Source organism: Watersipora subatra, chromosome 3, assembly GCF_963576615.1.
Source record: "Watersipora subatra chromosome 3, tzWatSuba1.1, whole genome shotgun sequence".
In the NCBI taxonomy this organism is placed as follows: domain Eukaryota; kingdom Metazoa; phylum Bryozoa; class Gymnolaemata; order Cheilostomatida; family Watersiporidae; genus Watersipora; species Watersipora subatra.
Window position 1 is genome coordinate 9,021,788 of NC_088710.1, and position 13,534 is coordinate 9,035,321.

Here is a 13,534-nt window from a genome sequence, read left to right on the forward strand (position 1 = left end):
TGCCCCACTCTTGGGTTGGCAGGTCTGGTTATTAAGTAGTGGAGATGTGGCAATTCATAGACAATACAACATTGTATAAGAAACACTTACCTTTTTGATGTGGAAATTTAGTAGGTGAGAAATGCGTTTTTTCCAGTGGCTCCAAGAAACAAACGTTTACGTGACCTTCTCGGTACACGTTGGCAGTAAATATTAATCGCATGTAAATAACTACTCATTAATTTATTTAATTTAATGAATAGTACATTTTTATAGCTGCATAGACACCTTTGTATAGGCTACAGGACTCAGGAAGGTGCTTTTTAACACGGCTGAAAATTTGCGTTTTAAAAAGCGTGCTAACCGGGGATTTCGGTTAATGTGCCCGAGCGGTGAAAGAAAAACAACAGAATCGCCACACCTTTATATAAGCCACTTTGCTCAAATCGTCAGAGAAAAGTAGCGGCTAATAGTCCATATTACGAAATTACGATATTTAGTATTCATATTAGTTCGGTTGGCCTCGTTCGACCGAATGGAAAAAGAAAGACCACTCTATGATTTATTTACTATTACTACACATATTAATTCAGTTTGCTTCGTACGACCGAAATTCGTACGACGATAAAAGGAAAGACCGCTCGATAAGGCGGACAATCACGCACACACACCGACACGCACACACACCGACACGCACACACACCGACACGCACACACACCGACACGCACACACACCCACACACACCCACACGCACCCACACGCACACACAACGATTGCCGTTTATATAGTAGATATCTCATCTACATTTGTATCAGATCATCTCTGCATTTACGCGCATTTATTTTATGAAATTCCTAAGTAGCTAGATAGGCTTTGGCTATTGAAAGTGTTTGCTTTACTCCCCTTCCCCTTCTATCTAGTTCAATATTAAGTGCAGTACAATCTGTTAATACCGCAGTCAGTTCACCTAAAAAAATGTTTTTCATCGAATTATATTCTTGTTTTAGCAAGAAAAGAAAATTTATCATAAAAAAGCCCTTACGCATTTGACACCTTTTTAAGCCTAGCATGCTGACAGCTTGTGCTGTTGCTGCCAGTGTTGAATAACAATTAGACTTGTTTTAGAATTTGGTACAGTTTTCAGGATTGTTCTATAGATTAACCAATCAGTGAGCTAGACACTTGGATAGTCACATTCCAGCGTACACCATTCACATGGTTTACTAAAAATGCTCGTTTTAGAGATGACGAACAGTACTGATCCGGAGACTATTACATGTGGGTTTTGCTTCCGTACTAGTGCTTATATGGAAAACCCCAAAATATTGCCAGAATGCTCTCATATTCACTGTCTAGGCTGCCTCCAGTCCCTTTCTACTTCGGTAGGCTTTGTGAGATGTCCTCACCAAGATTGCAGGTAGGTGTTAGCCAGCTTTTTGGTTATTCTATAGCGAGAGTCACTTGATCAAACGTAAGATGATTTTTACAGTGCTGTAGAGAATTTCTATTCATTGATTATACATGTATAAGAGTGCTTGTCTCGCAAGGAGTTGAAACAAAATGGATACGAAACCAAAATATTGAAACGGTTGTAATTCTAACTGGTATGTTTATATATATTAGTTATACATATGTGAAAGGTTGTTTAGCGGTTTTACTCAAAATTTTACAGAAGCTGTTGTTTCCCTGTAGTCTATAGATACATGCATCAAATTATTTTTGGCACAGAAACGTGACTGGTTAACATTTTCATGTTTTTAAAAAGTGTTTTCTGATCGGCTGTTACAACTTTTATCATTAATGTGTAGTTGTTACAATTTTGTATTAGAACACATGTAAGTTTAATGTAGATGTAAAATTGTTTACGTTAATTGTTACAATTAATTCTTTGCGTTATTTTTGGCTGTATCTCATATCACTCACCGTCAACAAATCACAAATCTAAACTTTTAAGAAATCCTTAAATTTTTTGCCAAATATTTTTACAAAAAAAATCTGAGTCAGTGGAAAGTTTGCTCCAATTTGAAATTGCTAACGGATATTCAGAGGGTTTTCAGAGAGTTCCCGTCTTGTATTTTCAAGATGAGGCAACTCCTTTTATGCCAAACTTCTAGTGCGTCTGTTTGAACTTTGTTACATGTTTGTTTACATGTGTTACAATTTGTAGTACAATGTAATATTTGGATTAACTTGGTTAAAGGTTGACTTGCTACAAAATTCACATTACAGTTATTTGATATCAACAGATTCACCATGTCTTACTCTGCTGTGTTGAAGCTGCAAAATATGTGGAAATGTGATTACAAGCTCTTAAAAGCTCAAAAACGAACAGTTAATCGCAGCCATCACGAAAATGCCGTAGATTGGAATCCATTTTCAAAATGCTCAAATGGGACGTAGTTGAACAAAATGGCTTCTGTTTACACTTTCATGCAACCTCATTCGTCGAAATATTTTCACAAATATACTTCACGCATTCAATAAAACCCTATCTATTGCCCTTACACGTCTATTTCGTCATAATAGTAAATCTGTCATTTGAGCACCGATATCTCAAAACCTACCGTAAAAATTCGTTTGATTTTTTAACCTTAGCTCGAAGAAGTGCATATCATCCTCTGATGAACATGAGGAGCCTGCTGATCACCTGCGATAGTCGAAAAATGCTGCAGAAACTGTTCACGCGATTTGGCAAAAGTATGGGTCACATGATAAGATTACGACTATTTGGTTAGACCAGGCTGAAACGATACTGCGAAGTAGCGAACATTTATATTTAATACGGGCTCTCCGGTAGAACCCAGAGTATTTGTCATAAACTAGTGCTACGAGACGTTTTATATCGAGCCTTTTATTGGCCTTTAATTTCACGTGATAACATCACGTGTCAAAAACAATAACCAAACTGTTGGAGTACGTCAGCCAAATAAAGAGATTCCAAACTACGGCGCTTTCGTGATGGCTGCAATTAACTGTTCGTTTTTGAGCTTTTATGAGCTTGTAATCACATTTCCACATATTTTGCACCTACAATACAGCAGAGTAAGACATGGTGCACCTTTTGATACCAAATAACTGTAATATAAATTTTGTTGTAAGTAAACCTTTAACTGAATCAGTCTGTATAAGATGTCATAAGAATTGGCAATCCTGTAGAAGATATTGGGAAGGAAGCCTGGAAGATTTGTCACCGTTCTCCAGTCCAAGTCAAACCATTTTCTGTGACAAGCTGCCATGCGACCAACCAGCAACAGTCTTTTGGACTGAATCTGAAAAAAACTATTGTTCGCTGTGTGAAGAGGTATGTGAATTTGCTATTATAACTGAAAAAAACATTCAAGGGTTACCTAATGAGAGTTGAACCAGAGCTTTCGACATTGGAAGGCTTAGTTAGGAAAAGCAGTCATAGGAAACAAGCCATAAAACTTTTAGTCATTCAGCTTGTTTATAATTAAAATCAAAACAGGAAGAATTACTGCATCTGTTTTTCTTTATCACCATCGGTCGTTTTAAACTGTAGATACCACTTTATTTGTTCCTAACCCTTCTTAATTGACGAATGAGAAGACATGTAAATTTAATTCGTTGAATGGAGTGGTCCTCATTGGAGAGAATACAATTTCTATTGTCATTCCCTCGATCTGAAATCAGCTTCATTTGAGACTCATTTAAGAGGACTCGGAAAGTTGTCGTTAATAAAAGGTGACTAATGAAATGTTAAATTGTCAGAAATAATAGAGTGCAGGAGGGATGTCAAAGCCTTTTATTTTTATGATACGAAAGTAGTTGTTTCGAATGTGCCAAATTTTCTGCCGTAGATACCACTCTATTCGTTCTTAACCCTTCTTAATCACTTCTTCACCTGTCCTGTTGGGCAATATTCCTTTAATTTTCTGTCTTACTGGACAGTAGCCTCACACTCGTCTAATTTATTGTTTTTAGAATCAGTAAGCTTGGTTGCTGGTGCAATATAGATGAATATAGTAGGTACATATTTATGTATGTGTATACGGTATGTATGTTTATACGGTATGTATGTTTATATATAAATGCTGTTTTTATCAAGGCCGTGTACACTAGCAAAATCAAATCGATTGGCTGTGCGATGGTCCGATTAGCTGTGCGATGGACCGCAACAAGAAGCTGCTATGACGTCATTTTGCGATGAGCTGCCAACATAATTGCTGCTAGCAATGATGTGATAAACTTTTAACACGTTGAACTTTGACACTGATGGTCGCAACGGTTAGCATCCTGATTGGCTGTTTGTTGACAGCATCGGATTCAATCTCAACAGTAGTGAATACCGTAAGTCCTCATGCTCAAGCTGCGCGGCTTGTGCTCAAAACCAGATGACTCACGAAAGAAAAAATAATCCTTCAACAAGCCGCGTATGCCCACAGACCGCGGCTAATGACTGAGGTTTTGTCGTCCTTGACCCCTTCGGAAGCGAGAGTGTTGAGAAGGATTTCGCTATACCCCCGTCCTCTTGAATAAGAAAACAGGCTATATCAGTTCATGTGAAAATAATTTTCTTTTACTTCCAAGTTCGAATTACAATTCCTAAACCCTTGCATCAAGAACTTGCCATGTCTCAGCTAGATTTTTATTGCGCTGTTAGAGGGCTTCACGTTTATGGAAAGATGCCGGTCAAGAATTAAACGGTTTTAACAACCTATGACTGTGGTGCGTTAAACATTAGCTATAAATTCTTCTTTAGTCTAAAGTATTCCATAAACATGACCTTGAAAATAAACGAGTAGGTCGCCAAAATCTCGTACATAAAAGTGTATCATGACTGCGATTTTATGGTTATAGAGCGGAACTGAGCAGAGACCGCATTTATCGAGAAGCCGCCCTAAGCCTCACGTAAGTTTTAAAAACTTGGCTTTAGCCGCGGCCTATGACCTTGAATCAGAAGCCGCGCCCAACGACAAGCCGCGCGGCTTGAGCATAAGGACTTACGATATTGATGTCAATATCATTCGGCATGCAAATTACTACATAATCAAATAATTAAAAGGTAACAAGAGGACCCGCCATATCAGGAATGCAATTTCATAATTTCTATTGGTTGTTAGTTAGCGGCCATTAACAGTTAATCGCTCATAGTGTGTACATCTCATCATTGGTGATGACTTCAACATAGCTAATTGTTGCGGTCCATCATGCCGCTAAAAGTTGATTTGAGCGATAGTGTGCATGGGCCTTCAAAGCTCAACATGCTGACAGTCCATTGCATCATCACTAGCAACAATTACGTTGGCCACTCATGGCGAAATGACCGTCATAGCAACTCATCGTTGTGGTCCATCGCACAGCTAATCATTGATTTGGACAATAGTGGACATGGGCCTATACAGTATATAGTAAGAGTGATGGGGGTGGTAAGAATTGCTTAGCCTTGCAGTTATGCGCGTTTGTTTGTGGACTTCCGAGTTTAAATCCAGTACGAAGGTGGTTTTTCTTGTGAAAACTTTATCGCTATCACAGACAAACTTTCAGATTTGTGTATTTATATAAACTACTGAATATACGACATTGCCTGGGTAATAAACAAGTACATGTATTTGCACACAAAATTTAATTTTCTGTGCAAATAAAATTTAACATATATCAACAGTTACCATTCTAACTTTCGAACTTCATTTCCTGAGAAACTGTTTGCGCAGTTCAAGAAAATAAAGAGAAAAGTAAAACAACTGTAAAGGCATTTAAATGCAAATTAGCAAATAATGGCTTAATAAAGTCTATTTTGTTATGATTTTAATGAAAAATAATTTGTTTAATTTGTTTCACTGTTGACATCATAAGGTGAGAATGTTGTATAGAATTGTATAGAAACCCATAGCAATTATCTAATGCAAACCTCCTGATAGAAATCATCTAAAATTTTATATATGTACTGTACATATTAAAAATTAGTAAGAAAACAATACATGTATATTAACCTTAGTAACTATAGTTACTTACAATAACTTTAGTGTATTTAGTAGTTATGATCTGCAAGAAAATGTAGCATTACACAGTTCTATGTGCAGTTCATACCATGGGTAGTTTTTACCTTTGAGGAAGACGTATAACATAAACATTGAATTTAACTTAAATGGATTTTTCTTTTTGTAACCACATACTTAAAGCTGCGTAAGTTTCAGTATGTACTAAACTTCAACATTGTCATAGGCTAAAATTTTATCACTTACCTGTTTTCAAATTCGTTTGTATTATAACTTCTAAAGAATAACGCTGAACTGAGATAGCCAGAATCTCAGATAGCCTGAATATATCTCTTTCAGGCTTTGTGGGAAAGATTTTGGTGAATAGCATATCGACATGTTCGTTATTTCGTCGTAATCAGTACACCGACTGCCAAATTTTAATTTCCAAAAAAATTTCTCTTGATATCGTATGGCAGAAAAAACTTCGTCTTAGTAAGGCGAGGACAGAAAAAACATTGCATTCCATAGAATAAGGCGAAAAAAACCCATAACAGAGGCATCGTAACTCGTGGACGTATTGTATTAATTAATATCAATGCAATCGTGAAAAGAATATACAGTATATGGTAAGATCATTGGGTATGATAAGAATGGCTCAGACTTGTGGTTATGCAGGCTCTTAGTAGACTTGCAGTTGAATGTCACAAGTTAAACTCCAGTATGATGGTGATTTTTCGTTGCTAATACTTTATCGCTATAACTGAACAGATGAATTACAAACAAATGACGGACAAACTTGGAGATTTTTATACATGTACAGTGAAACTCGGCTAACTCAACCTTCACGGACTGAGAGAAAGTGTTCGAGTTATCAGAGCGTTCAAGTTATGAGAACACTGTCACAAGTGCATGTATTATTGTATTTATCAGTATATATACAAACTATATATAAATCGAAAACATTGATTGCTTGTTGCAAGTTAAGGGACCTCTCATGTAATGTTTTAACAATTTTTATCTGAAAGTATAAATATTTTCCTTTTATTACTTGAGATTCGTTTGTTTGTTTTAGGTGATGTGACTGCCAGGACGTTTTCAGATTGAAATAGGCAAAACCTGATCGCGGTTGAAATTTTTAGAAAAAAAAGACATATTTTTCTTTTACCTCGCTTCTCCTTGCTTGCGGAGGGCTATCTCCAAGCGGATGTTTGATAAAATTTGATTTTTTTCAAACCTTTAGAAAAGTCGTTAACGAAAATATTTTGCCGATAGTGGTAATAATGACGCCTAAGAACTACTAAAATTTGTTGTTTATTTTTATGGCTTGGAATAAAGTGATATTCTAAAGCGATAACAACCGTCTCGGTAGCCGCTGGGCAAAAAAACTGTTCGAGTTAAGAAGTCAGGGTCGAGTTATCTAAAGCAATTTATCATTGCGTGGGAACGGACCAAACAAATCCGTTCGAGCTAACCATGTGTTCGAGATATCCGAGGGCGAGTTATCCGAGTTTCACTGTATATAGATGTATATAGATTAGCTGACGAGCATGTATTCACATCTGATAGTTTATAAGGTGTAACTCTCTCGCCTATTAGGGTGTGAGAGAGTGGGCTATGGGACAAATTTTGTCCATAGCTGACAACAGGCAGAGGCTCGTGAAGTTATTAACAAGGCTCTGTACAAAGCATGATGCTCAGTCGTCAGATCGCACGGATCGAGTATTTCGATATGCATCTAGAGATCTTTCGGTGTTTTGCAGCCTGTGTTCCCTTGAAAGGCAAAGTAAGTCACTTGTCTCTTTCCATCTTTCATTTTGTCGTTCATGGATGTTAGCTATTCGGAAAAAGTAATATTCATTTTATATTTCAGATAGCAATGATCAGATACCCCCCAAAATCAGCGAAGTTGTCAGAGATTTTACAAATGAGCTAAATGAATTAGATAGAAGACTTGATGAGAAAATGCAAAAGTTATGTAAATTATCTGATGAGACGCAGCGTTCAATAGACGACTATGCCAGGGACACCGAAGAAATGGAAAATGCCTTGAATAAGGCTAAACAAGAGCAGGTGAGTTTTTTCGTGGTTTCATATGATGTACATGATAGGTATATGTAAAAGGTTTTATTTTATAATTTAAGCCAGCTTCTGTTTGAAAAACCTTGTTTGAGGCCTGAGCAACCAACCTTGAAATGTTTCATAAGTGACAGTTTATGTTGCGGAAGACTGATCATACGGTGGAACTATTATTAAATATAAACTAACGCAAAATTTTTTGTAGATTTTATCAGGAAGTATCAGTAGTTACTATCATTTACGACTGTTTTTGGTGCTTGAGCCTTTGAGGTGACCTGACTGCCAGCATGTTTCATGATATATACATTATTTCATTCAATAATGTCATTTCAAATGGAAGTGTTTTACAAATTGTGCCATATAACAATGATAAAACAAAAAGGGCAACAGTTAGCCACTAAAATCATAGAAATGGTTTTACAAAGTATTTAGTCTCTTTCTCTGCTAAGAGAATGATTATTGGGTAGAAGATTGTTAAAGAAGCTGGCAATTATGTTTTAAAAATAGTTGATTATGGTTGTATGCTATTTGTTCATATCACATGAGTTGAACTGCCCCGTATAAACGAGGACACAAACCATGGAAGATCTTGAAACCTTTAAATGAAATAAAATAGACATTTAGTATAGGTAAATTAAGAAGATGCAAAGATTTAGAAAGATCATTTGTTATAATAATATATGCTGGAATATGATGTAGATTTGCAATCAGTCAAAATGCACTTCTTTGACGTCGCTGTAGATTTGCATCAGAGGCGTTATATTGCCTCTGAAGGAATTCGCTGTTTGCATAGACATATTATTTGAATTTGTCTCGTATGTATAAACTGTTAGTCTCTGAACGCTGATAACTCTTAAACGTGGAAGAAATAATGAAATCATCGGATATACACACTGGTGTAACAGCTTTGGTTTGAACTCTTAAAAACTATGTCATGCCAATAAAGAATTTTGCGATGCAAGAAAAGATCTCTAATTTCTATCAGTTTACAGTTTCTTTTGTTATCATTTTCATTATTGTTTAATATTTTAGATAGACATGATAAGTAGAAAGTATGATGACCTGAGACAGAATTTGCTCACAAAACGTGGAGAGTCACTAGAGATGTTAAAGTCATTTTCAGAGGACACACTGAAAGATTCCCAGTTTGACATCCATCTTGCGAAAAGAAAAATCCAATCACACCTAGCCTATAAACATGAGGTCTGTGCGCTTCCCTTCAATATCAGATAATGCGAAATGCAGGCTTATAGTACAGTGGTGTGAAAAATAAACGGACCGCCCTAGAATTTTGAGCACTTTCAAAATATATGTTGTAGTAGCTGCCAGCCAATGTGTTCAAATTAAAATTTTTGTATATCAAAATGAAGCTAAGAGTCTCCTCTATTTAGATATGCTATAAAAAAAACTTATTTGAGGTAGTTTAACACATAAAATTCAGGCTTGGGCAGCTTAGTAGCACAAGTACTGAAAATCAGAATAGTTTTGTCAACTAGCGTACTAACATTGCTACAGTTTTAACTTATTCATTTTGATATAAATTGCTGTGAACAAACTCTGCATAAGTTGGTGGCCCTGAAAAGGGCCGTTGGGGTTGGTTTGGGATGCTGTTAGTACTTGGTAGGCATGCCTTTAGCTTTGATAACTTCCTTACACCTTTTCGGCATGCTCTCCACTAATCTCTTTCTGTGAACTTCGGTGAGAAACGGCTTTTTGCGTGGTTTGCAGCCTTTGAGTCCGTTTCTTAGTAGAACTCTTCTGACTGTAGAAGGGCAGGCGTCTTTACCAGTAGACTCCTTCAGTTCTCTACACAATTCTACACTGTTAAGGCGCCGATTTCTTGTGCTAAGCCGCACTAATGTTCTTTCTGCACGTGGCGTAACTGTCTTTTTCCGTCCTCTACCCTTTCTCTCCTGTAAGTCACCTTGCTCACCAAAGCGTTTGATGGTGTTACAAACAGTACTTTTAGCAACCTTTACTTCTTTGGCAATCTCCCGCTGTGATTTGCCTTCCTGGTAAAGGTGTACGATGACTGCTCGCGTTGCTTCTGTAAGATGACGAGACATGATGTCGATGTTTGACTGAAGGAATCTACCAACGCTAGAAGTTCACTTTTATAGCAAGTTAGCAACTTCAAAGACAAATTATTCTGTTGTGCAAAACGTAACAACATGAGGATTGTTTCACACAACGTCTTTGATCTGAGTAGCATCACTGCTTTAAGTTTGAACATAAATAAAATAAAGGTTTAATTCTATTCAAAATGAGTGAAAATGCCAAAAATAATTGCTAACTTTGACTCTCTCCAAAACTTATCTAACATTGTTGTTTCAAGCTAAAATTAGTTTCATCAAGTTCTACTGATTCTAAGCTTTCTTTTGATGTATACTATGTATAGGTTCTACGCAATAACAAGAGCTTAATGAGGGATTTAATCACCTTGAGTGCTGAGCGCTAGCAACGATCAAGTTTTATAAGGTGGTCCATTTATTTTTCACACCACTGTAGCTGTCTTCTGTAATACTAGCAAACTTATGGCTACATGATAAATTGTTTGATAAGATTATATAGCAAATTTCATACTCTGAGTGCGCTACCATTTACATGATGAGCGTTCAAGTTTTCTCACCCAAAACTCATTATCTCAGAGTCTACTGCTACATGGAGTTTCTGCCTGCGAGGTTGCAGCAAAGTCCTGGAGAATCAATTTGTAGCATTTCTATGACAGTCAAGCTTTTATAGAAGAACTAATTGTTGGAGAATTGTACCTTTTATAAAATTTGAGTTTGCACAAAAAATTAATTGAAGATAGACCGATATTATGTGTTATATTAAGGTATTTAGATTTGAAATCTAAAAAGATTAATGATTTTTGTGATGCTGTGTCTAGTCACCGTACCATTCAACGTATTGCATACTTCAAAATTCATTTGAAGCCATTTTTTTCACTTGAAGTTTTCTTTGCTGTTCATCACTTCTCTGTTTTATATTGATTTACTGAAACTTTTCCCTCATTGTCCTTACCAGGGCAAAAAACATCACCCAAGTATACAAAGGAGTATGTAGCTGATTCAACAAAATAAATTAGATTTTGGGCAAAACCTCGCAAAATTAATAAATAAGGTGTTGGATGTCAAAGCATCTTTATTTAGCATCTTTATTTATGCTTTGGATTGATTGATCAGTATTTCTCTTATACACTTTATCATTTTTATTTTATTATCTTCGTGACTTAACAAGTGTAGCATAACGTAAAGACTAACCAAACATGCCCATATCAGTCATCTGCTTGGCAGTTTCTAACTTGCATCATTCCTCCGTTAATCTTCTTTTTTGCTTTCTTTTTGCACCCAGCCCTTCCCCTGTCCTTCGGTTCCCTTTCTTTTCCGCTTTCTCCCTTTCACTCATTTTTTTTTCATTTCCGTAGCAATTTCTGTAGGCAATAGCTATTCAGGTGTGTTCTGCAGCCATTAGCCATATACGGTATGTTTTGCAGTCATATGTTTAGGTCAGGCTATATATTTACCTACTTCCGGTAATGCAAGTAATCTGCTACCATCTGTACATGGGTCGGGCTGACAGCGACTAAACCATCAACCCTCATAAAAATAGAGCGGGCCAACTGGATACCCTTACAGAACCAAAAACAGCATCCATAAAAGCACTACACTGTACCAGTAATGCACCATGGCAGCATCTAGAGGGCAAGGATATGCAAACCTATCCACCAGCCACTGCAACAGGATGGAAATGCTGGCATGTTGCTACCCAATCTTGCTCGCCGAATATCATTTTCTTTCTGTCGAGAGAGTGAACCTGCTCGGCAAAAGCCAGAAACCATTTCAACATTCGCATGCAGCTCTATGGAAATAGTGGCAAATTTAACAATCTCTAATACCTTCTCAAGGTTCGAACTGGGTCACTCCCTTTCTGGGACCTCAGAAAAAGTATGCTTCATCATTCAATGCATAAAACAGGATCCGGTATTCATACCTGGTCAGATCGTGACAATGAGACAGCCACTCCAGGGAAAAGGGTATGTTACCATCATAAGTGCTTATGCTCCCACTATGCCAAACCCCAATGAGAAATTCCACACTGGCTTATGAGATACCATTAAAAGTGTCCCCATTAACAAAAAGTTGATTGCTGCTGGAGACATGAATGTTACAGTAGGGATGAGGCGGAACATTGATCTAGTGTTTTGGGAGCACAAGGTACAGCCAAATGCAACTCGAATGGCAAACTTCCCAAGCGTTTCTGCCCAGAATATGGCTGGTTATTACAAACACTGTTTCTAAGCATAAATAACATCACCAAACTACCTGGATGCACCCACGGTCAAAGCACAGGCACCTCTAAAGGTCCAAACACACTAGGCGATTTTATCGCATGCGTCATGAAGAGGGTAAACATATCGCTGGTGTGGGCCTAAACACACTTGAGCGAGTCACCAGCAAACGATATAGTGGGGCATGCTCACAAACTGCCAATGGATCTCCGTATCATTTATTTTTCAGAGTTGTTAATAAAACTTTTAGTCAATTTTAGTTAAACAACTTCCAATTTTGTTGTTAACCTAGCTCACTTTCACGGACTGTATACTACAAGAAAGCGTAAAAAAACTATTCTTGTATTTTTAGCAGTAATATTTTACGATTTTTATCTATAGTTTACTTTATAATAGTTTTTATATTTAATATATTAAATATTTACCATTCTCAAGATGGTCAACCAGCACAATGATTGACACCAAATGTTAGTTTTCAACTAGGATTTTTTTTGTGTTATGTCATACAGGATTGGGAGTGTTTTATTAAATTTAGCAACAATTCAGTGTCCGTTCTGATTATGCTTCAATCGTAACAAAATAGCAAAATCTTGCTGCTGTACATTGGTGAACATCGATAAGAAATAATTACCCGCCATAAAATTGCATTCTGGGACAAACCAACCAATCGAAATGCATCTCGCTAGCGATAAAATTGTGATAGAGAATGTCTAGCGTTATCGCTCTGCATGAGCGAGTTCCAGCGCAGATTAGTGCCACCCAGCGCAATATCGAGCTTAATATCGCCTTGTGTGTTTTCACCTTTAGACTGCATCATTACTAGACAATCAGATCTGAATGATGTGCTTGACACTAGAGTTGTGAAAAGGGCTGATTGTGCCACAGATCATAGCGAGGTGTGCGTAAAGCTTTTGTTCAATGTGAGACCCCAAAGGAAACAAAAAACCACAGAAAGCCAATACCCAAATTAAATGTGGAAAGTTGAAAAAACCTGAATACTGTCAGGAGTTTTAGAAAAAGTTGGATGAGAGCATGGATTGCATTGGCAGTGAAAAGACGCAATAGAAGAAAGGTGTGAGATGTTGAAGACAGTCACCTATGAAACAGCGTACAGTCATACCTCGACATAAAAGCTTAATGCGTTTTGGGATCGAGCTTGTATGTCAATTTACTCGCATCTCAAGGCACTATTTCCTATATGGAACAACCAAGTAAAACTTATTGCGTTACCATATTATGAAAAATCAC

General features: G+C 37.0%; 1 protein-coding gene across 3 annotated transcripts in view; it reads left to right on the plus strand.

The window, feature by feature from the left end:
- LOC137391043 (uncharacterized) overlaps window positions 1-13,534 on the plus strand; it is a 42,130-nt gene that overhangs the window by 18,968 nt on the left and 9,628 nt on the right. For 2 of the 3 annotated variants that reach the window (XM_068077385.1, XM_068077387.1), the window contains 5 exons: window positions 1,223-1,397; window positions 3,137-3,281; window positions 7,516-7,702; window positions 7,790-7,989; window positions 9,028-9,198. In XM_068077385.1, coding sequence (XP_067933486.1) covers window positions 1,223-1,397; window positions 3,137-3,281; window positions 7,516-7,702; window positions 7,790-7,989; window positions 9,028-9,198 — 878 coding nt within the window. The remainder of the gene's footprint in view (window positions 1-1,222; window positions 1,398-3,136; window positions 3,282-7,515; window positions 7,703-7,789; window positions 7,990-9,027; window positions 9,199-13,534) is intronic. The other variant, XM_068077386.1, reaches the window with a different exon arrangement.